The sequence below is a fragment of the Cydia fagiglandana genome, chromosome Z (assembly GCF_963556715.1).
Source record: "Cydia fagiglandana chromosome Z, ilCydFagi1.1, whole genome shotgun sequence".
NCBI lineage: Eukaryota > Metazoa > Arthropoda > Insecta > Lepidoptera > Tortricidae > Cydia > Cydia fagiglandana.
The window spans coordinates 40,649,278-40,672,895 of NC_085959.1; the positions used below are offsets into that span (position 1 = coordinate 40,649,278).

The window sequence follows — 23,618 nt, forward strand, 5'->3', positions numbered from 1 at the left end:
CATCTTCCTCATAGACATTGGTGCAAACGAGAAACATTGCGTTTGCTTTGACGTAGCCGCTAGCTTTATAGGTGAGTATAGAGGTTGTTCTATAAATAAGTTTTTGGTAAAAATTTAATTTTTGGTACAAGCTTTTATCGCTGACTGTACTTTTCTTTCCACAGGCAATTAATACTCACCGAGAGAATCCTAAAAACCCCAAACACAATTAGGTTTCGTTGTTTTATCACAGAGTTCCTATGGCCACCTCTGGTCTCCATCATCAGATCAGCTCTATGACATCATAATATTGCATTGTCACCCGACTTACGTATGTATGCAAAATTTCAGCTCAATCGGAAACCGGGAAGTGGATCAAATTTAACTTGCAAGATTTGATTACAGACAACGGTCAGGTGAAACTAAATAAAAGCTTGTAAAAATCAAATCCGTAGTTAAAATGTTATAAGTACATAGTAGTAGTAGTAGTAGTAGTAAAACACTTTATTGTACAAAAATCAAAACAAAACAGGAAAAATAACATTCGAATATAATATTTGTCCTAATTAGAATAAGGTGCCAACACAATAGAAAGAAACAAGCAGTTGGCGTATCAATATATTTAACAAATATACTTTAAAGCTTCGTCTTACATTCAAACAGATTTTAAACATTTTACAGCATATTGTGAAATGCTAGGGATACACAGATGTTTGTTTTCCATCGTACTTTCTCGGAAACGTTCGTAATTTTCACCTACATAGTAGTACATAGGAACGTACAAATACGAACGTTTCCGAGAAAATATGATGGAAATCAATTAAGCACTACATCTTTATATACCTAGCTTTTGTGGGTTAAAATAGGCACAGAGAGTACCACTTTTTAAGAGCGCTTCCACATTTTCCGATCCGATATCTGTATCGGATATCGGTTGATCCTTCGACAATCTCAGGTGTTAAATAACAATATTATATATGGCCGGGCCGTATTCATTTATTAAGACAAGTAAATATTACAACTTGTCTTAATAAATGAATACGGCCCGGCTTCGCACGGGTCACACAGAGCCTTAACAAATTATACATCTAAACCCTCCTCAAGAATCACTCTATTGATAGGTGAAAACCGCATGAAAATCCATTCAGTAGTTTTGGATTTAATCGCGATCATTCACACAAACAGACAGACGCGGCGGGAAACTTTATTTTATAAGGTGTAGTGTGTAGTGTGATGTAGTGATACAAATACTATCGTGAAAACATAGAAAACACCCATGGATTAGGAACAAATGTTCATCACACAAATACATTCCCTTACCGGGATTTAGAGGAAATCAATTATAAATGTAAAAAGGCATTTTTTACATTATACTTCTTACGATATCGGATCGGACAACGTGAAAAAGCCGTTATGCGAGAGTGGAAAAGGGTTTTTATTTTTATTTTCCAAACATCCAACGATTTCGTATTTCCATTCACTAAAAATCTTACAATCAATATATTTAATTTATAACAATAAATATTTAACATTCATTACATTTTAGGCATCCTACATTTATTTATACATGTTCTTAATTGTATTTATTTTGTTATAATACCTTATAAGGTGCGTTGGGATAACTTCAGATGAGGGATAAAATTTGAAAATCACAAATCTTATGCCTTTAAACGAGGAATTCTTGTATATATCTTATACCTTTAAACGAGCGATTCTTGTATATTTATTTATTTTGTATGTATACTCGTACCTACCTATGTGTATATCGGGGATCTCGGAAACGACTCTAACGATTTCGATGAAATTTGCTATATGGGGGTTTTCGGGGGCGCAAAATCGATCTAGCTAGGTCCGAAAATTCACATCTTTAAGTTTTTATGTTTAAAGCTCGGTCTCTATGTAGTGTTCCCATCATTAAATATATTAATAACGGGTCACTCACCTATTTTCTCGATACGTTTCACTCCGTACCGAGGAGTGTCATCGCGTTGACGGTGACGGCGTAATATGTCTGTGTCTCCCGGAAATTTTATTATTAAAATCCTTTCCCATCGTCTTTTTACGAAAACGCACGAACAGGTCATGCTATTTCAGTCAGTCGCGGTACAAAAAGTATCGTGGTTGACTGAAGTAGCATGACAAAATATGAACTTTTCCGAGAAAATACGATTGGATAGGATTATCCACAACATTTGTGATTGTTATTTTCAAGAATACCCCTTTTCCGACGTAACCCCAATGCACCTTAATTGGAACCGTCTATAGTAGAAGGGGTTATGTATTACGAGCATATGTTAAATCTATGTAAAGATGTAGTGTATAGATGTTTTCCATCGTATTTTCACGGAAACGCACGACCATGTTATGATATTTCAGTTAAAAAAAACTCAGTAAAAAAATACGATGGCAAACAATTATGCACTGCATCTGTATTTGTACCTATTGAGACGTGATTTTTTTCAATTACTTATTCAGAAAAATATATGTTGTTTTATATTCAAACGTTATTTTATACGAAAATCGTTTTTTTTTTACATGCTTAATATTAATATACGTTTTTTTCTACCTATATGTTATATATACTAGAATTTATTTTAATTATACACCACTAGCATGTGCGTTTAACATCTTACATACAATTTATTCCAATTGAATGTACATTAAAACAGAAAACATTGAATAAAACCCTGTACATTTAATATTAATTTAATTTAATCGTCCGAAAATGTCAAACTGAGAACAAGACAAAAATATAACCCCTTGAGGCACTGGTCCCACCGCGAGCTAGTAAGCTATGAGCTATCGGCTATAAACACGAACAAAAGATAAGCACTCCCGTGTAAATAAAAGAGACACGGCGATATTTATAGTTACTCGCCCAGCGGTGAGCTATAAATATCGCCGTGTCTCTTTTATATACACGGGAGTGCTTATCTTTTGTTCGTGTTTATAGCCGATAGCTCATAGCTTACTAGCTCGCGGTGGGACCAGTGCCTGACCGCCAAGAAACATTTGAGTCAAAACTTTTTTAAGTATAGTTTATATTAGACAGCTTTCACCAATGATGTTGGCGTGTGCGTAACATTTTTAAATGACAAAAGGCGGGCAAAAAGTTAAATGACAAGCAGTTATGGAGAATTTTAATACATTGGGATGAGAACTGGAGATAATTTCAAATTATGGCTACTTTTCGTAACTATACAGGAAGACATTAGGTACTTGAAGGCCTGGTTAAAAAATACGTAAGTACATAATTGTGAATTATTTGTAAAAATATATCTATATAAACTTCATGCCAACAATATTTTATTAAAAATAAATATTATATTTATTTCGTTTCTGCATCCAGTAAATAATCATGTAACATGTAAAATTACTATATTCCAAGGAAAAGCATGTATTTGAGAGTTATTGAAAATAGCGACGACAGATACTTATCATCATCATCATCATTTCAGCCTATATACATCCCACTGCTGAGCACAGGCCTCCTCTCATGCGCGAGAGGGCTTGGGCTATAGTCCCCACGCTAGCCCAATGCGGATTGGGGACTTCACATACACCTTTGAATTTCTTCGCAGATGTATGCAGGTTTCCTCGCGATGTTTTCCTTCACCGATATCTGAAGAAATTCGGTTCGGAAAAAGAATTCGGTGAAGGAAAACAGATACTTATATTAAGGATAATTTCTATAAAATAAGATTTTCAGAGTTTCTCCTATTGTTAAGAAGGCCATCCAAATATTATCTAAACATTTAACATTAGATATATTATAACATGTACAGGTATACCCGGGTAAGATTGGATGGGACACAAGATTGATTCGCGATACCGTGACCAATGATGATCCTTATGACAGTTCGTTTTTATATGGGGAGAACATTTTTTGGAAGCATAACACTTTAATTTATTTATTATAATATGTGGCTATCCATCACATAAGGTTCCTTATGCACATGGTGTATAAGGACCCTGCTCTATCGTTCGTTTTTTTTAGCATTAGATAGAACTTGAAAGAAGGTAAGCGATCTTGGCAAGTCTTTTAATTGAAAAACGCTTTTTAAAAATCAGTAACTATTGCTTATGAAAGCAGAAGAATATAAATGATCGTATTAGATTCATAACCGTTACATATTTGCCGTAACTTATTTTTAAAATGTGTTTTTCAATTAAAAGACACATCAAGATGGTTTACCTTATTTCTAATGCTAAAAAAACGAACTATAGTATAAAGCCACATAACTAGGAGCGCAACCATAAGCCCGCTGCGCTCTAGACCGTGACCTGTACGTTTTGTACAATATTGGACCATTCCACCTTCGACGGCACGAGGTAGAAGGCGGGCGCTACTTTCTGACCGCACGGACACTTGCAACCTGGAAATAAAGAACTTAATGTCAAATAAATATTTGGGGACAATCTAATAGCCGGTTTAGACTCGCGGCTCGTCTCGTGGCTCGCCTCGACACACTCGCGTTCGGCTTGTCATTCGGTTATAAACCTTATGCCGTGCCGTTAGTGTTTAAATTATATTAGCTCGACGAGCTTGCGAGCCACGAGAGGAGCCGCGAGCTCACCGCTTACACTCGCGTCTCGTGGCGCGGCTCGCGGCTCTTCTCGTGGCTCGCGCGAGAGTCTAAACCGGCTATTACATAGATACGTGGGCTATACTGAAAGTTTCTAGATTCTCATAAGAAGACTTATTTTTAGGGTTCCGTACCCAAAGGGTAAAACGGGACCCTATTACTAAGACTTCGCTGTCCGTCCGTCCGTCCGTCCATCGGTCCATCTGTCTGTCACCAGGCTGTATCTCACGAACCGTGATAGCTAGACAGATGAAATTTTCACAGATGATGTATTTCTGTTGCCGCTATAACAACAAATACTAAAAACAGAATAAAATAAAGATTTAAATGGGGCTCCCATACAACAAACGTGATTTTTGACCAAAGTTAAGCAACGTCGGGAATGGTCAGTACTTGGATGGGTGACCGTTTTTTTTGCTTTTTTTTTTGTTTTTATTTTGCATTATGGTACGGAACCCTTCGTGCGCGAGTCCGACTCGCACTTGCCCGGTTTTTTTTAAGTAGTCAGTTCCAGGAATTTTCAGTATGCCCTAAGTAAACCAAATCCCAAAGTAAGCAAAGCTTGTACTATGGGTGCTAGACGATGCTATATATATTTATATAGACAAGTAGGTACATACTTACATGCAAAGGTAACACCCATAACAAACATTCGTGATGAACACACAAATAAATGCGTTTACCCTGGTAAATCCTGATTCAAACCCGGGATATCCTGCTTCGTAGGCTAGGTTACCGACCTACCGGCCGGTCGACCGACCGACTAGGCTAGGAGGTTGTTGATGTAGTTTCAATTTACAGTGTTTTTTTTTTAACTAATACCCATATTTTGCGTGGAAAATATTACTTATATGGGTCATGATGATAAACTTTTAATGTGAGAGCAAGAGCAATATCACAAAAAGATTTTTAAAATGTTAAGAGATTTCTTGGACTCCCAACTCGACGATCAAAGCGGTCGGACCAAAAATGTAGAGAATTCACTTTTTACTTTTTGTTTAACCTCGTAGAATCTGTTCCGAGATTACGCGGGCATTTTTGGGAAATATTTGAGAACATTACAACATCAGGCGTCATATGTTGCTGAGGCAGCACAGGAGCCGTCAGATTTTTGGCGCGAGGCGTAAATGTGAAGCTTTCGATGTAGCCCACAAGATGGCAGAACCTACTATGCACAAGAAAACGCACGAGAACGGTAGATGGCAGCAATTGCTTTGGCTATGGAAATGTTTATGCTTCCAATTCAGGCCACAAGATGGCAGACCCTCCAACGGTCCCTATAGAGCAGCGGTCGGCAACTGTCGGTCCAACTGTTGATATAGTTTCTTACCGCAGACCCAGCTGAAGCTGCCGATCTTGTTGTTACACTTGGGGCAGTGCAGCTTGCCCTGCGCGTCGTGCGTGACGCCGGTCATCCACGCCATGGGCTCCACGAACAGCATGAGCCGGCACACGTCCGTGCAGTCGCGGGCGGCTATCGCGGCGTCCACCAGGTTCTGCTCCTGGTACCCGTCCAACTGTTGATATATTTGTTTGTTTACTCTCTCGAATACCAGCCAAATCCCAGTAAAACATTAACCCATAGACGGAATCCTCTAGACTGAGTTTAGAGCAATTATTCCATGCAACTGATGATGCCAAAAATGCGGAGGTGCGCGGGACGAGGTGAGCGAAGTCCCGTGCCGCGATTGGTCCGTTCAAAGACACGGACGTCACACACAGACACTTTTTACACGTACAAAATACAAATACAAATGCTTTATTCGTCGATCATAGGTGTACTTTTGACTCGAATATGGAGTAAAATTACCGTATGCGTGGCAGAGGGGGTAGCGCGACTATGCTCAGTCTGGAGGATGTTTTGTCTGTGCATTAACCTTATGAACGCCAAACGACGCATCCATTTACCGTGCTACTGACGCTACGGGGGTAAAATTTAGTTTAGTGAATAAATAATGCCAACCTAAAAGTGGGGTGTTTTTCAGTAGATTTTCATTAAAAAACCATCGACGTCAAATGCCGTATTTGGCGACTATCTAGCGTTGACGTCAATTGCCCTCGGTGGCGTTCAAAATGTTAAAAATCACATAATTAGGTTTGTGTGGGAGTTTTTTTTTAAATAAATTAAAGCCCAAACGTAAACGTTGTTTTCTTTAATATCTCCAATGTTTATATTATTTATATTGTATATTATATTAGTTATATTACTAACCAAAACCTTACATTAGGCAACCCCAGAAGAGATTATTTTTATTCTTATAAAGGTCTCTTACACCGTATCATACCATGACCGTGCTATGAACGTATCAGGCACGGAATGTAACGCGATACAGCCTACTATGCCCACTACACCGTGTCCACATTGTACATAACGGGTTTAGTGCCCGTAGTAACCGCGCATCATCCCCATAGCATCCGCCTAATCCCCGTAGCATTCGCGTTTCATCCCCTTAGTACCCGCGTTTTATTCGCGAGAGCAATACTCGTCAGAAAGAGCCAGCGAATATTTACCAGACTGGTAAGAGCGAGCAAGAAATATAGCAACTCGTTTATAATGGGCTTAAAACGGTCACCATACGCGGTTAAAACCCGTATGCCCACCGTTTCGCCACCTGCACGCACCGTTCTGGCAACGTTGCGTGCCATGCACGGAGCGTTTCGGCACCGGCAAAATATCCTCGCCGACTATTTTTGCCGGTCCGTGCATGGCACGCGACGGGTATGGTCGGTGACGGAACGGGCTAGTGGGCATTGTCTCATACTTTTTCATACAAAGAATATTTTTTTGCCTGACACGTTCATAGCACGGTCATGGTATGATACGGTATAGTGGGCAGAGACCTTAAAAATACACCCTATGTTTTAAAGTATCGTGTAAAAATTATAAAGAAATTTGGAAAACTTACATCCCACCAAAAACATAAATGTAAAAAAGGAGAGCCAAGTTCAATACAAAAATTATGCTTGGCTGTGGGGCTCACCGCAAAAAGAATGGAGATCTAAATGAGTGCCACTGCCAAGTTCTATGCAAAATCCAAATATGTATTTATAGGAACAAAATAACATTATAAACAAGTATTAAACTCTATTTCTTTGCTTTATTGGATACCTATAACAATTGCTGTTATTTAAAAAAATGTGAGATCTTAAAGTAGGTTAGATTTGGCTTGGCCAGTTTTCATTATATCAATCATTTTATATATATTGTAATTCTGATAAAACCTGGCCAAGCCAAATCTAACCTACTTTACGATCTCACATTTTTTTAAATAACAGCAATTATTATAGGTATCCAATAAAGCAAAGAAATAGAGTTTAATACTTGTTTATAATGTTATTTTGTTCCTATAAATACATATTTGGATTTTGCATAGAACTTGGCAGTGGCACTCATTTAGATCTCCATTCTTTTTGCGGCGAGCCCCACAGCCAAGCATAATTTTTGTATTGAACTTGGCTCTCCTTTTTTATATTTATGTTTTTGGTGGGATATCAATACTTTTTGTAAAGAAAACTAGGCAGGTATTGAGATTTAATGTTTTTTCTTGTGTTTCCGCTGTATGGTTTTTACTTCTGTTCTTTGTATAATTATGTGGTGCCGCGCGCCGCCGACGACACACCGTTGGCCGGTTGTTTAGAGCGTATTACAAGTTTTTTGTATGGGGACACCACTTATTTAATATAATAATACATATATTGGGGTAGTTTCAAATATCTGCTTGTAACGGTTCCAACGCTACAATAAAAAAATATTTTTTTGTATGGGGACCCCCCCTATTTTTTAACTTTTTTTATTTTTAGATTTTTTCCTACGCTTACACACAATAACCGAGCTGGATTCCAAATTTCATCCTTCTAGGTCATCTGGAAGTAGGTTAGGTTTAGGTACTTATATGTCAGTCCCAATAAAAAATGTTTTTTTTGTATGGGGACCCCCCCTATTTTTTAACTTTATTTTATTTTTAGATTTTTTCCTACGGTTACACACAATAACCGAGCTGGATTCCAAATTTCATCCTTCTAGGTCATCTGGAAGTAGGTTAGGTTTAGGTACTTATATGTCAGTCCCAATAAAAAGTGTTTTTTTTGTATGGGGACCCCCCCTATTTTTTAACTTTATTTTATTTTTAGATTTTTTCCTACGGTTACACACAATAACCAAGCTGGATTCCAAATTTCATCCTTCTAGGTCATCTGGAAGTAGGTTAGGTTTAGGTACTATAAGTCATAAGTCAGTCTTAAAATTTACGACTTATTGACCTTCATACCTTTATAACCGTTTGAGCTAGCTTCATGAAATTTGGGCTTCTAGATATCCTTATGGATATAATTAAACACACGTAGTTTTATGTGTTTACGTCAAAGATGTTTTGAGTTATAGAAGGGTCAAAAGTGGCACCAAGTGGTTCGTGTAATATTACACTCGGCGCTGGCTAGCCAGTTCCTTTGCTTGAACTTGGCTTGACACGCTGCCGCGTGTCTAGATAAATGGCTATTAATTTAAGGCTACAAATATAATGACCACCAAAAAATACTTTGGTACCCTAAATAAAAAAATCATGTTTACCAAAAAAAATTACTGAACACCAAAAAAATAAGCCCTAAAATTACAAATGTACCACCGTTTTAATTACGACTGCACTTCAAATTGTATTCAAATACCAAATATATTGAATGATTACCAAAAATCATTAATGATCACCAAATCTTGAAGACCAAATTAATGAGATTTTTGCACCTAAATAAACCACATGATTACCAAAAAATATATATGTATTACCAAATAAAGTAAAATGATGCCAAAATTACTAGCCCCTCTCGCTCAACCCCCCGTACCCCACACCGCATACCTACCTAACCTCACCTACTTTTCTAATAGCATACTGATATGCTACTAGAAAAGTAGGTTAGGTTAGGTTTGAATTGCAACCCATACAGAAACGAAATGCTACTAGAAAAGTGGGTTAAGTTAGGTTTGAACTGCGAACCTTACAGAAACGAAATGCTACTAGAAAAGTGGGTTAGGTTAGGTTTGAATTGCAACCCATACAGAAACGAAATGCTACTAGAAAAGTGGGTTAGGTTAGGTTTGAACTGTGACCCTTACAGAAATGAAATGCTACTAGAAAAGTGGGTTAGGTTAGGTTTGAACTGTGACTCTTACAGAAATGAAATTCTACTAGAAAAGTGGGTTAGATTAGGTTTGAACTGTGATCCATACAGAAACAATTGTGGTTACAATTTTGGTGGTCATTTACTATTTTCGGGTTTACAATGATTATTTTGGAGTCATTTGCTTTAATAGGATAGCAATATTAAAAAATTTGGTTATAATTTTACATTAAAATGGAGTTCTAAGTTTGGTGGTTATTTACTATTTTTGGGTTTACAATGATTATTTTGGTGTCATTTTATTTAATAGAATAGCAAGATGTAAAAATTTGGTTATCAATTGACATTAAAATGGGGTTTGAAATTTGGTAATCATTTACAATTTTTGGGTTAATAATGATTAGTTTGGTGTCATTTCCTTTAATAGGATAGTAAAATGTAATAAAATTGGTAATCATTTCACATTAAAATGGTGTTATAATTTTGGTGATCATTTATGATTTTAGGGTGGTAAAGTAGATTTTTTTGGTATTAAATTTTATTAAATCTGGTGATCAGTTAAATAGCAGCCTTAATTTAACTAGAATTTGAGTTATTTACTTTTAAAATGTTTTAATATTATTATTTTTTTTCCTAATTATACTCTGTATCTTTAGGTATTTAAATAAAAGTAAACAAAATCTACCCTCAAGTGGATCCTTAAGCCAGTTGAGGTAGATGAAAACATAACAGGACATTGAAAAAAAAAATGAAAAATGTTTATTGACTAAAAGTTTACAATTGTAAAGGATTAACTTTGGTACACGCACTAGGCACGCCTGTATCGCGGGGACCAATACCAGCAGTTAGTTGTACCAAAGAGTGTTATAAACTTATAACCGGTTGACAATTTTACTTAAATGACTTTAACCTACATGATCAAATAATGTAGGTCAAATAGTGTATGTCAGGTCGTTCAGTCACTGATCCGTGCAGTTTTGTATTTGGTCGGTTATATAACTACCTACCCGAAAATGTTCAATTGTTTTTTTACTTTTATTTATATATCTACAGACATTACAGACTATAGTTATAGCCCAAAAACCTGTCTACATTGTGTTATTACTTATTTTCTAAAAATGTGGGTGTGTGTGTGTGCGTGTTTTTATTGTTGTAAGTAATACACTGTATTTTTTTTTCAAGAAATTAAAAAAAAAACAGCGCTGCTAAAGAAGTTTTCACTTCAAAACCATTGATCCGTTTGTACTAACATGGCTAGGTCCCTCGCCGCCGTGCGAGGCCGGGACCGCTGTGGCCTCCGTGGTGTCGTTGTCGAGTATCTGGCACGCCAAGCTCTTCAGCTTCTGGATGAGGTGTTGGCCGTTATCGGAGCACAATAGACCGGGCAGCTTGGATATATACAAACAAAAAACCATCTATCCGTTTGTACTAACATGGCTAGGTCCCTCGCCGTCGTGCGAGGCCGGGACCGCTGTGGCCTCCGTGGTGTCGTTGTCGAGTATCTGGCACGCCAAGCTCTTCAGCTTCTGGATGAGGTGTTGGCCGTTATCGGAGCACGACAGACCGGGCAGCTTGGATATAGACGGCCTGATACCTGGAAAATTATGAGGAATCTTTCTCAATCAATGCGTGGAGATATTATCATTAAAGTGCAGTGCTTACATCACACATTACAGTACATCATAGACAATAAAATTAATTATCTTTGGTAACGTACAAATAGCAATATCAGATAAACGTCAGTCTATACATACAAAAGTATGCACAATTGTTTTCAGGGGAGGGGTAAAATGCAGGCAACAGAGTTTTCGTAAGATCGTAATAAGGTTGGTAAAAAATATGAATAGCAAATCATAATTAATATTGTTGACGACAATATTAAATTAAATAATTTTTTTTCGTCATTTCATCTAGATTGGGTATATGTGGTATTATGTTATTCTGCCTGTAACTGTATTCTGTGGTAACAACCAGGCGACACTTTTTACAGCGTTACATCACAGGGTCTGTAGCCCATGGAAACGTGAAGCTCCAAAAGTTTGCTTACAAAGAGAAAAATCACAATAATCCTACCTCTCTTCGCCAACTCGACCTTAACATGCTTGGGCACGTGTGGTATAATGTTGTTCTGACTGGCGACGACCCGGCGACACTTTTTACAACGGTACACGATGGGGTCCGGACGCTCCCGGACCAGACCCGGGTCCGGTTTGATCAGGTCCGCGAAAAGTTGGGGGAGGATTTTTACTGAAAAAGAAATTATAACCTAAAGAACTTTGTCAGTAGTAAAAGGTGCAAAATTCAAATTTTCTATGGGTCGATAACCCGCCTACATTTTTTAAATTCCTTTAAGATGTTAGAGAATGAATTGTTTCAAATTGCAGGTAAATTGTGTCTGACTAGTTTAATCAATCACATCTCTGGAGACAATAACAACAATAACAATGATGTTTTCTTTATATTATGAATGGGCTTACTCATTGCCACATTGGCCACAGACTAGCCGAGGCGTAGACGTGGCCTACGATGGAGCGAGCTTGCCCAGAAGAAAAACCATCTTTTTCTATGTATTTAAGTACAGTCGCCATCAGATATATCGGAGCGGCCAAGGTGTTCACAATATCTGAACACGCACTCTAACGCCCTGACAATAGAGGCGTGTTCAGATATTTGTGAGCGCCTTAGCCACTCCGATATATCTGATGGCGACTGTACATATTTGTAAATTATACATATATAATTATAACCGTGGGACTTAGTTAATTTGCGTAAGAATGTCCCGCTGCCCTTATTATTACATGAAATAAACTTACAATCTAATAGTAATAGGAAACTGTTCCTGCAACAACTGTTTGCTCAGGCGCGAGTCTCTGTTAAAGTACTTACATACATAATCAACGTATCTAACATATTATAAATTAAAACTAACATCATAACTATATGTATAACTCGCTTCACTTGAGTGACATTTGCAGGCACTGACATACAATTGTCACCCAAGTCACAGTATACATAATAGTACTACCGTACAGAACACCTTCCGTACAGGACACTTCATACAAAACCGAAGTTTGACAGCGATTTAGGGTCGAATCATGCTACCGCTTTCTAATGTATGGCACTACGTATTTCGGCTATTTAGGGTTGTCAAATTTCAATTGATTATCTTATCTGTGGTCGTGCACGCAAAAGGACGTCAAGTGGTGCCAACCCTAATAATTGCTCGGAGCAATGCTGAGCCGAACGGAGACGAGTTTACCCGAAGTCAGGAGTGTCTCCCCACTGCCCAAGTGGTTTCAGTAGGTGCAGATTTATGGCTTTATTATATTTAATTTTATTGGGCAAAAAATACGGCAACCTTTTTTCTTAATGTTCGGTCTCCATAATAGTTGGTAATAAATCTTGTTTTAAAATGAGAACGTAACTTCGATTGTATGGGAGCGGCTTTTTGGCGGCGGATTCGTGTGTCACTTAAGACAGTTCAGTAAAGGTTCAATTTAGACATACTTTCTTTTAGTTTCTGTCCCGCCATTTTTAGTCGAAACTGTTTGTATCTCGGGTCGTCCTGAAATTATAAAAAAAAATTGTCAATGACGCATTTTTTTCCAATAATCTGTACATGTTATATCTTACTATGATAGTTAATAAATCTCTACAGGGTTCAGCTAAGGAGTCGTCCATTAATTACATAAGACATAATTTCGTTTTATTACTACACCTTATAAAACAAAGTCCCCCGCCGCGTCAGTTTTTTTGTGTGTTTGTTCGCGATAAACACAAAAACTACTGAACTGATTTTCATGCGGTTTTCACCAGTCAATAGATTTAATCTTGAGCAAGGTTTAGGTGTATAATTTGTTAACTCGTGCAATGCCGGGGCGGGTAGCTAGTAGTGTTTACAAAACGAAATGTCAAACGGACGGATAGGGACAAACTATGTATTATAAACGGTTACCCAATTAACTTACCTTATTAAGCACATAGCCCATCTGTCCATACAATTTCAGCTGAGCAACGAAACCAGGATTGGGCCCGATAAAGCGCCGACGTGATTTCACCAACCGGAAGGCATCCTCGTAGTCCAGAAAATACCTAAAGAATAACAATTATCATCATTAAGAGGGAGAGATTCAGTTATTCGATCTGTTTCCGATATGATACAGTAGGCCAAGCACATGATTGGCGCGACAGTACCTCGCCGCGAGATAGACTACCTAGTCTTCTAACTGTATTAACTATTAACTAAAGAGGGACGGGTAGTCTATCTCGCGGTGAGATACAGTATCTCGACGGCGAGCGACAATCATGTGCTAGCCCGGCTGATCTGTCTGTGTCATATGGGAAACATATTGAATAACTTAACCTCTAATTGGCCTGTTAGTGTTAGTATGACTCATGACAGTCATGACAGTATTGACAGTTTACCGCAATTCGATTAAGTTAATATAGTGCGTCAAGCAAATCTTGTCAGTAGCAATGTAAAGCAAACTAAAGTAGGGCAACACTCAAAGAGTAGTATTGCGCTAAGAAAAGCAGCAATGTACAATGTACATCGTACCAAAACTTTTTTTTTCCGCTGAGCGCGCCTTGTCACGTACGTCAATTCAAATTGTCACTCGCGGATTCTCTATTGAAAATGTTTGAAATTGTTATTAATAAGTATGGACGGACAATTTAAAAGCGGTGTGTGATGTTGATAAAAATGATTAACTAATTTGAAGATCTCAAAATTAAATTGTAAGTGGACTATGCCGTTAAACAAGAATGCATGAATAAAATCATTGCTTCAGCAGGTAGATGTCATACTGGATTTTCATATTTTATTAGATTTCTCAGTTGGCACTGTAGGCATTGTAGGCACCTTAGCTTTAATTAAGCACAGTCTTGTTTAATATATTGGTATTTAATGGTGACACAGCAGAAATATCTCTTGAAATAGAATCGATTCAGAATGTAAACATTGTAAACCATTTGTAAACAAACAAGATGATAGCTGTCATTCACGATCCACATTCCACAGATAAAACACAGATGACACGCGATTTTCGAATTATTCGAACACAGTGTTGCTAACCCGCGATTTTTCAAATTTGCCGCCGTTTGCTACTGACAAGATTTGCTTGACCCAGTATAGATTAAATTATTATTGAGAGGCTGTTGTGTCCCACTGCTGGGGAAAAGGACTCCCTTCGTATTTTCCATTCTTCCTGGTTTTGAGCCATAGACCTAGTATTACATAGATGAGCTATACGCGGGCTTCCGTGAGGGACAAAACACACGCAAAGCGACAATATTAAAAACACGTTTTAACATTCCAATACAACACACACACCAAAAACAATCTACGTAATTCGGTCGGGTTATTTGTTGCCCACCATAAACCATACTAAATTTTTGGTGGGGAACAAACGAAAAGAGAGACTGTGACAAGGACAAGCAATAATACCGCTTTCTCTGCTACTCCTACTGAAATTACCAGAAGTGCATCTCGTTCGGTCGTTTGGCCCCTCCCCCGTGTCATCTCTATATTATTGTACCTCTATGTTTTGAGCAGTCATCGGCCATTTTTTAAAAACGAGTCTAGCTCGTCTCGCCATCGCTAAATCCCCGTTCTGGGTTAATAGGTTATAATTTATTTGACTAACCTTTTCATAATGTAACCTATGACCACCGCAGCGGAGCGCGACACGCCAAAGTAACTGCAACAACAAATATAATCACCTTACAGTGATTTTAGTTTTTCGACTTAAAATACGTGAGTGACCCGTTCTTAATATATTTAACACATTCAACACCAAGAACCCGACTGTCGGGTATACTGTTCGTAGCGACTACGCGCTACATACGGCGAAACCGTGGCTACGCGCTACGAGCGTAACCCGTAGCACTTAGTGGTAATGAATGTATTAATACACCTTACAGTGACTTTTAAGGGAAGCCTTAAGCCGTTTCAATATCAATATTAATACAGGGTGTTTGGTACATCGTTTGCCAAATTAAAACGGCAGATACGTTGAGTCTTTTGCTATCTACTCATGCCTAGAAAAAAAAAACAACGGGTTGCACTCCGGGAGTGCCCACAGAAGTGAAAACTCAATGACTAGTCCAAAATAGTAATAGGTAGGAAATAGGTTAAGATACAATGTGATATGCAATAAAGATTATGAGTATGAGTACGAGTATGAAAATGTCTGCAGGGGGCCGATTTTTGAAATTCGACCGCTCAATTTCGTATATTTCGTTCAATAATATCTCCACCACTATGCATTTAAATTCTACTAATAGAATTGAAAACGAGTGGTCAATACAACTGGATTCCAAATTTCTATCTCTCTTATTTCAAAAATAAGCATTTCGTCGTTTTCCACCGATTTTCGAGTGACGAAATCGAGCGATCGAATTTCAAAAATCGGCCTCCTGCACAATGTATAATTGACCCATACTCCTTTGTATTGAAAAACTTTAGTTCCGAAATTGCTAGCCAGTGAGGTTAAATTTGTAGCGTTGAGTGTTTAAAATTCGAATAGAAATTGTAAAGTTACCTTGCAGACCTCGCATCTAAATCGGTCATGATATTTTGAGTTTTATTCACCAGTACTAGAGTTCACTTTTATTAGAGATTTCATCAAGATATAGCTTTATTATTTAGCTTTCTATTTGAGTGATATAATGTTAGAATGTAACTGTGAGATCCTCGTATTTCAGCCCGTACAAGATTAGAACATTGAGCTTTATTGCTTAATATAAAAGTCCAGTTTTAAATAATTGTCCTGATTATGATATGTTATGACTAAAGTTCTTTGGTGAATAACATTGTCCGTGACACATGACGTCAGCGTTACGTTACGTTACGCTGAATCGAGTTTATCATTTTTACCCCACCCAGAGGCGTAACTAGGGGGGGGTTGGAGGGGGCACGTGCCCCGGGCGCCGTCCAAGGGGGGGGCGCCAAAATGAGCAAAAGACCTGTACCTCTCCGCCTTGCTAAAAGGCAGCAGGGAAACTTTTGTCAGTCATATTTACCACCACTGTGAAGTGTGAAATGCGGATGGTATTCTGGCCCACAGCGCAAAAGAGAAAGCCGATCTTTTACTCTTACTCTTTTTGCCTCGAACTCGACCTTGACAGACGACGGTAGCGCCCTACCGCCCACCATCCCGCAGTGCGAATACTCTATGCAAGAAACTTCCATCAAGGCGGGAGTTGCTATGCTTTCGTTTTATAAGGCGAGCGGGCCGAGTGCTTCAGAGTTGTGTCCCGTGTTAGCGCGTCTTTTCCGTTAGGGGTCTCCTGTCGAAGTTACCATCTTATGGACTCTCCAAGAGACTACCTATGCGAATGGATCGCTAGCCCTTTGTCCGGCAGGCGCATATGAGCCGTAGTAGACGGAACGGAACCTGGCCGCGTAGCCAAGATGCCAATCGCTTACGCTCTGTAGCGATCGAAACGCAACTGTCACTGTCACACTAATAAGGAAGAGTGATAGAGAGACATAATGCTTTTCGTTGTCGAAGCGATAGCGATTGTAATCTTGGCTAGGCCGGCTGCTTCAATAGCTGCTGCATATCTGTGACATGTTGTCAATCGACGACATTCATCGATATGCGGACGACAGTACTATACAAGGATGGCTAAAAAATAACTAAATTCCCGTTGCCAGGGAGGTTTTGGGTTTTGGGACTGAGCAACTTTTACTACGGGACTAACCCCGAAATCGCGAAAAAAAAAAGTTTACCCTCCCATAGAAAATGGACCAGCCAAAATGTAGGAAACAGCCAAATTTTTTTTCGCGACTTAGGGGTTGGACTTTTTACCAATAGTAAAAGTTGCTCAGTATAATCCAAAAACCTGCCTGGCAACGAAAATGCAGTTATTTTTTAGCCACCCTGTATACCTACAGGCTGGTCCAAACCTTGACGCCCATAATTTTTTTAGAATCCTCGTCGTGGGTTATCAGAATATACCCCATTTACCAGATGTTAGCCGATTTTTCGTAGTTTTCGAGACTTATAACTTTTGTTAAGAAATTCTGGAGTGAAGCTTTGCTTTGCTTTTCTGCCTTCTAATAATTGTTCGTGGTATTTGCACTGATAACTGAACTGGACTGAACTGAAATAGCGATGGGGAAGTGACCCCATAAAATAATAGTAGAAATAACTGTGTCAGGTATCGAGGCATTCTATCCAGAGTTTCGGTGTGGGATCAGGACAATTTAATCCGATTCAATCCTACCATGACTCAAATTTGCGCGTTTACCGCTAAGAAAACCTCATTTTTCAAGGCACAACCCTTCCCATGTCAGGGAGTATTGGGAGCCTAGCTCGATCGGTGTTGACATCTCCATCAGTGACGTCCAATAATTTCGTAGCCACCTTGCCGGGTAGGCTGCGCTCGTATCAAAAAAAACTCGGTGTACTCAATAAAGGGAGGCCACCGCCATACTTTACTCTGGGGTAGACTGATCCCATATATTGAGTACTGCTGTCACCTTTGGACAGGAGCACCTGGATGCCGCCTTGGGTCCTTCAAATCAGTCCAAAGCCGCGCTGTACCTATGAATAGAGATCTCCAAAAAAGAAGTTTATAAGTTTTAAAACGGTCGGCAACGCGCATGTAACACCCCTGGAGTGTAGACGTCCATAGGATGCGGTGACCGCTTACCATCAGGTGGGTCGAAAGCTTGTTGGCCACCGATGTACTAAAAAAACATAGGTACCTACACTGTATTTGTCTACATTAAAAGTAAACTTATTAAAGCAAAAAATAACTCTTTCGTTTCATTAAGCAGGCCACTGACGAGCCTTCCAAATGGATGCCGTTACAATGGATTCATCCAAATGGACGGCATCCTAATATTAAACATTTAAACATTGTACGTTTTTGACATTCACGGACCGATTTTGGATTGCAGCCACGCTATTTGGACTGTTGGAAGGCTTGTCAGTGACCACCTTACGTTCATTTCGTTTGGGGGGGGGGGGGGGCGCAAATTTGGTGTCTGCCCCGGGCGCCATATCCTCTAGCTACGCCTCTGACCCCACCTCAAAAAGTGCTCAGCGCCGCTAAAGAAGTTTTCACTTCAAAAAATTGCCATGGTTTTTTTTACTACTGCGCAAGTAAAAATTTGAAATTTAGGAAAAACTGGCATAGAGCTGAAAAAAGAACGTCCTTTACCTACGCCATCGTGGCGCTACGATAAGTGGCATCGCAAGGACACTCCATACTTTACAAAATCTGCTCTGCGCTGCGCTGTGGGAACGGCGTTGCCTGACCACCTCAAGTACTAGATGGAGCACATAAGTCAATCGAGGTCACCACACATATGCTCTCCTGTACAAATTTAGTATGGCAGAGCGATCGCTTATTTCAGTTGCGCCCAGAATTAGGACCACTACTTCAGTATTTTAAAAATATTCATAATTTAGAGGTGTTCTTGAGTTATTATAGTATAAAATAGCGTAGGATTCGGATCATTTTACGAGTAATACTGTACATATGTGTGGTGACCTCGTGCTCTTTGTAAACGCTTCATAATTGACGACCGGTCTGGACTAGTGGGTAGTGACCCTGCCTGTGAAGCCGAGGGTCCTGGGTTCGAATACCAGTAAGGGCATTTATTTGTGTGATGACAGATATTTGTTCCTGAATCATGTTTGTTTTCTATGTATTCCAGTATTTATATATCTCTCTCTCTCTTTAGCCTTTTTCTACCCTTCGGGTGTAGGCCTCCTTCATTTTACGCCATTGGTCACGGTCTTTTGCAACCTGAAGCCACTTCTTCCCCGCAGTCCTTTTGATGTCGTCGTCCCAACGCATCTTGGGTCTACTTTGGGGACGCTCTTCCCCCCATGGTCGCCACTCGAGTAGTCGTTTACTCCACGAGTCGGTCTTTCTTGCTATATGACCCGCCCATTCCCATTTCAAATTTGCTACGCGTTTTACAACATCCGTGACCTTGCTCTGCTGTCTCAGCCACTCGTTTGTTTTACGGTCTCTCAATGTGACCCCCACCAGTTTTCTCTCTAGCGCCCGCTGGACAACGTTCAGTTTATGTAATATGTCCTTAGTGAAAACCCAGGTTTCAGCTCCATAGGTGAGAACAGGTAGGATACATTGGTCAAATATGCGTGCTTTTTGTTCGGCCTTAAGGTTCATTTTGAAGGCAAACTCAAGATTGGAATAAGCTGCCCAGGCTAACCGTACGCGTCTGTTGATTTCATTGGTTTGGTTCTTCTTACCAGTCACTATCTCTTGTCCCAGATACACGTATTTATCGACAGTTTCGATGGCGGTATGGTTAACTGTGATATTCGCCTTATATTTATATATATTATATACTATATATTTGGCTGAGTACCCACAACACAAGCCTTGAGCTTAATGTGGGACTTAGTCAATCTGTGTAAGAATGTCCTATAATATTATTAAATTATTATTATTATAATGCGGTGTCTGTGTAGTCTGTGGTCTCTGCAAACGCTAGCATTACCAATGGACCAGTACGTTGCCACCAGCTTCCACGGCGTTCTCGATGAATTCGTTGCATTCTGGCAGATGGGAGATGAGATCGTCTTTTGGTACATCGGCCACTGTAACAAGTAATATTTAATAACAAAATTTCGAATATGAAACAAAATATTTATACATTACATATGTTGTATCGTTCTCTATGTTCTATAAGTATCCACAACACAAACCTTATTGAGTAGGCCCCTCAACAAGCTCATGCCCACACTCATGTCCTGTAGTGTAGTAGTACATTTCACTATAGTTTGTTTATTTAGCATTAGAAATAAGGTAAACAAACTTGAGGTGCCTTTTAATTGAAAAACACATTTTAAAAATAAGATACGGCAAATATGTAACTATTATGAATCTAATACGATCATTTATATTCTTCTGCTTTCATAAGTAATAGTTACTGATTTTTAAAAAGCGTTTTTGAATTAAAAAACATGTTATAATCGCTTACCTTCTTCCAAGTTCTTTCTAATGCTAAAAAGACGAAGTATAAAAGTGTGGAAATGTTATTATTTATGAGTCCCGAGATGTCTTTTATTTATATAATAACAAATAAATATTTACTTTTTATCATGTAACAATACGTTTTATACATAATGTCAAATGGCAACATTGAACATCCAAACTCTTTGCTGTGGACATATTGATTATGGTCAGAATTAATTGAACGAAGTACTCAAAAAACACCTTTGCTAAACAGCTACATAAAGTAGCACTATTTGAGCAACTGTAAAAAAATGATTTATTTACTTACATTTGACATACTTGAAGACAACATTGATCCTTTCCTGCAGACTCCTGGGCAACGGCACAATGTCTATTGTCAGTATGTGCGTGATCCCGAGGGTTTCCAAGGTCTTCTGCTCCCGGGCACAAGCTAGATTCCCTGAAACATTACAACAGTCCGGGTAAAACATGCGGTTTCCGGTGTGGGAATGTTTTACACTAGCCAAATACCAGGTAAAAACTGTAAAAAACGATACTAATTTAACATTTCTAAGCACATTTCGTCAAAGCGACAAGCAAAAGTCACTAACTAACATCATTGAAATTATTGGACAATAAACCGTGTTACAAGTGTAATAAAGTGCATTGTTACTTAAATTTTTTGATAGTACTTAGTGAGTTTTGCTTGTCACCCGACGATTTGGACCTTACTAACTACATTTAATTCATAGTTCCCGCACCGAAAACTCTGATGTATGATGACAAAGTGTATGAGCATGACAGTGCTATGTGCATATGTAGCCATGCCCCGCTCGCACACCAAAGCAGTGTGCAAATTCGCAGAAGACCAATTATTCATAAAACAGTTGTTATACTATGTATCAATGGTTGTGTATTAATTATATATTACTAATTTGCAAGCATCTTGGTTATCTGGGTGTATCAGATATACCTAAATATACCTGATGTGCATTGATTAAATCTTTACCTTTTATAAACTTCACATAAATTCACTCATTTGCTGCGGCAATAACCAAATATAGCAATCAAGCACATCTTTTGACGCTTTGTCATCAAATTCTGTATATTCTTTCTTTTTAGTGCCTTACTTGTTATTTTATACATATTTTGGTTAAATTCAAATATTCAGTACACAGCTATTTCACCAAAAAAGAATGGTTATCTTAGCTTGTACAATTAGTAAACAGAACGGTGATTAACTCACCAAGAAACAATCCCTCGTCAATCTTGTCCACACTGATCTCTAAATCGAGTTCCTCCGCGTCCACCTCCGCAGCGTGGACGTCCGCGTCCGTAGAGCACCGAGCCATATCCGCGGTTATTTCATCTACACAACCAACGCGTATTACACAAGTTTGAAGCCTTTTAACATGTGAAAACGGCGATTGGGACGCATTATGAACTCAAATAATACGAATTTACAGTCAAAACTACGGGTACAATTGGCACTTGTTAATTTATTTTCACATTTTAAGCGTGCAACTGCAGTTTCGTATACAACCTCCAAAAATCAATAACGTCATTTCATTTTGTTGTTGAATAACTGTTCACACAGTTCGCGATATGGTTATGTTCGGTATGAAAGCTTAGCACGCTATTTTGATTGCTGTTTTTTTTAAGTTATTTTCAATAGGTAGCTAGCACATTTTATTAATTTCTCCCGCGAAAATGTACGATAAATAATTTTGACATCACAATCACACAAACTAAATCTATTGACGCTATTCAGTTCAAATACTTGAAATTTTTGATTATTATTCCTGATACAATAAAGCAACTAGAGCTTTATTTTGTTAACACCAGAGTTCATTTTTAGAAAACTAACTTGAAAAGAATAAATACGTTTCACGCAACTGGTATAACTTAACATTTTCCGCAACAAATATGACAGTTTCAAGTTTTAATGGCATTGGCAATATTTTCAAACAGCCAAAAAGTGTTATTTAGAAATTTAGACTATAACTTGGTCAAGCAGATCTTGTCAGTAGAAAAAGGCGGCAAATTTGAAAAATGTAGGCGCGAAGGGATATCGTCCCATAGAAAATTTGAATTTCGCGCCTTTTTTTACTGACAAGGTTTGCTTGACCAGCTTATATTTACGTAGTTTATTGATTGTATTATTTTCCATCTCGTGCCATTTCTGCAGATATTCTATACCTAATAAGAAAAAAAGATAAATCGTATGAATTAGTAATTCCCGAAGGATTTATAGTAGTGATGTACCGACTATTGATTTGGCCGACTAGCCGACTAGCCGACTAATCGGCGCTCGAATGGCCGATTAGTCGGCCGACTAGTCGGCTAGTCGGCCAGATCATTAGTTTCGTATAAGTTCAGGTGAAAAACAATAGTTTTGCTCTTTTGGTTGCGCTATTCATATATTAGCTTGGCTAAAAGGTGTTTTCTATTGGTTCAAAGACCTATCACAAGAATCCTCGTTCAATTTCTGTCTTTCTTTTATTTTGCGATCCTGATGAGCAGAAAAAGTTTTCACACCCTGAATAGGTATTTTGGTAAAATAGACATAAAACATATGGTAAATATTAACTGTTGGTTTCTTTTTTTCTGTTTTTCTTTCACTAATAAAGTGCCGACTAATCGGCCATTTTTGCTGACTAGTCGCCGACTAATCGCCGACTACAAATGTGGCCGGATAGTCGGCTTTCCCGACTAGTCGGCGACTAGTCGGTACATCCCTAATTTATAGCTGTCTTTTACGATCCATAACTCTCGCGGGAACAAGATGATATTTAGGTATATACTCGTATTTATCTTGAGCATTGCGCTGGGCAAGTCATTATATATTGCACATGAATGCACCTACATGATAATGTTTTCCAATCTGCTGAGAGATGTTTCTTGTAATTGAATTATTCTCAAGACAATCCCAGGGTTCCCATTGCTCAAGTTCTTATTCGGTTACATGTAAGATTTACCCATACAGAACGGTGA

At 38.5% G+C, this 23,618-nt stretch overlaps 2 protein-coding genes across 2 annotated transcripts in view; one reads left to right on the forward strand and one right to left on the reverse strand.

The window, feature by feature from the left end:
• LOC134678414 (pre-mRNA-splicing factor 38B-like) overlaps positions 1 to 23,618 on the forward strand; it is a 284,815-nt gene that overhangs the window by 201,821 nt on the left and 59,376 nt on the right. The gene's annotated exons all lie outside the window — the stretch shown is intronic.
• LOC134678480 (dual specificity protein phosphatase MPK-4-like) lies at positions 2,983 to 22,357 on the reverse strand. Its single transcript, XM_063537049.1, has 11 exons — positions 21,871 to 22,357; positions 20,953 to 21,084; positions 20,167 to 20,266; positions 15,323 to 15,376; positions 13,646 to 13,769; positions 13,185 to 13,242; positions 11,751 to 11,924; positions 11,111 to 11,271; positions 10,678 to 10,680; positions 5,896 to 6,082; positions 2,983 to 4,355 (listed from the first exon to the last, which is right to left on the reverse strand). The coding sequence occupies exons 1-11, from the start codon at positions 21,974 to 21,976 to the stop codon at positions 4,252 to 4,254; spliced, it is 1,203 nt and encodes a 400-aa protein (XP_063393119.1). The 5' UTR covers positions 21,977 to 22,357; the 3' UTR covers positions 2,983 to 4,251.

What these genes read in the sequence shown, in the direction of transcription:
- LOC134678480 (XM_063537049.1), bottom strand. Translation starts at nt 21,976, where the DNA reads ATGGCTCGGTGCTCTACGGACGCGGACGTCCACGCTGCGGAGGTGGAC. An exon ending in GGCAACGTACTGGTCCATTG is followed by an intron (nt 15,377 to 20,166) that starts GTAATGCTAGCG and finishes TTGTTGTTGCAG; the next exon opens with TTACTTTGGCGTGTCGCGCT. An exon ending in GGGACAGAAACTAAAAGAAA is followed by an intron (nt 11,925 to 13,184) that starts GTATGTCTAAAT and finishes TTTCTTTTTCAG; the next exon opens with TAAAAATCCTCCCCCAACTT.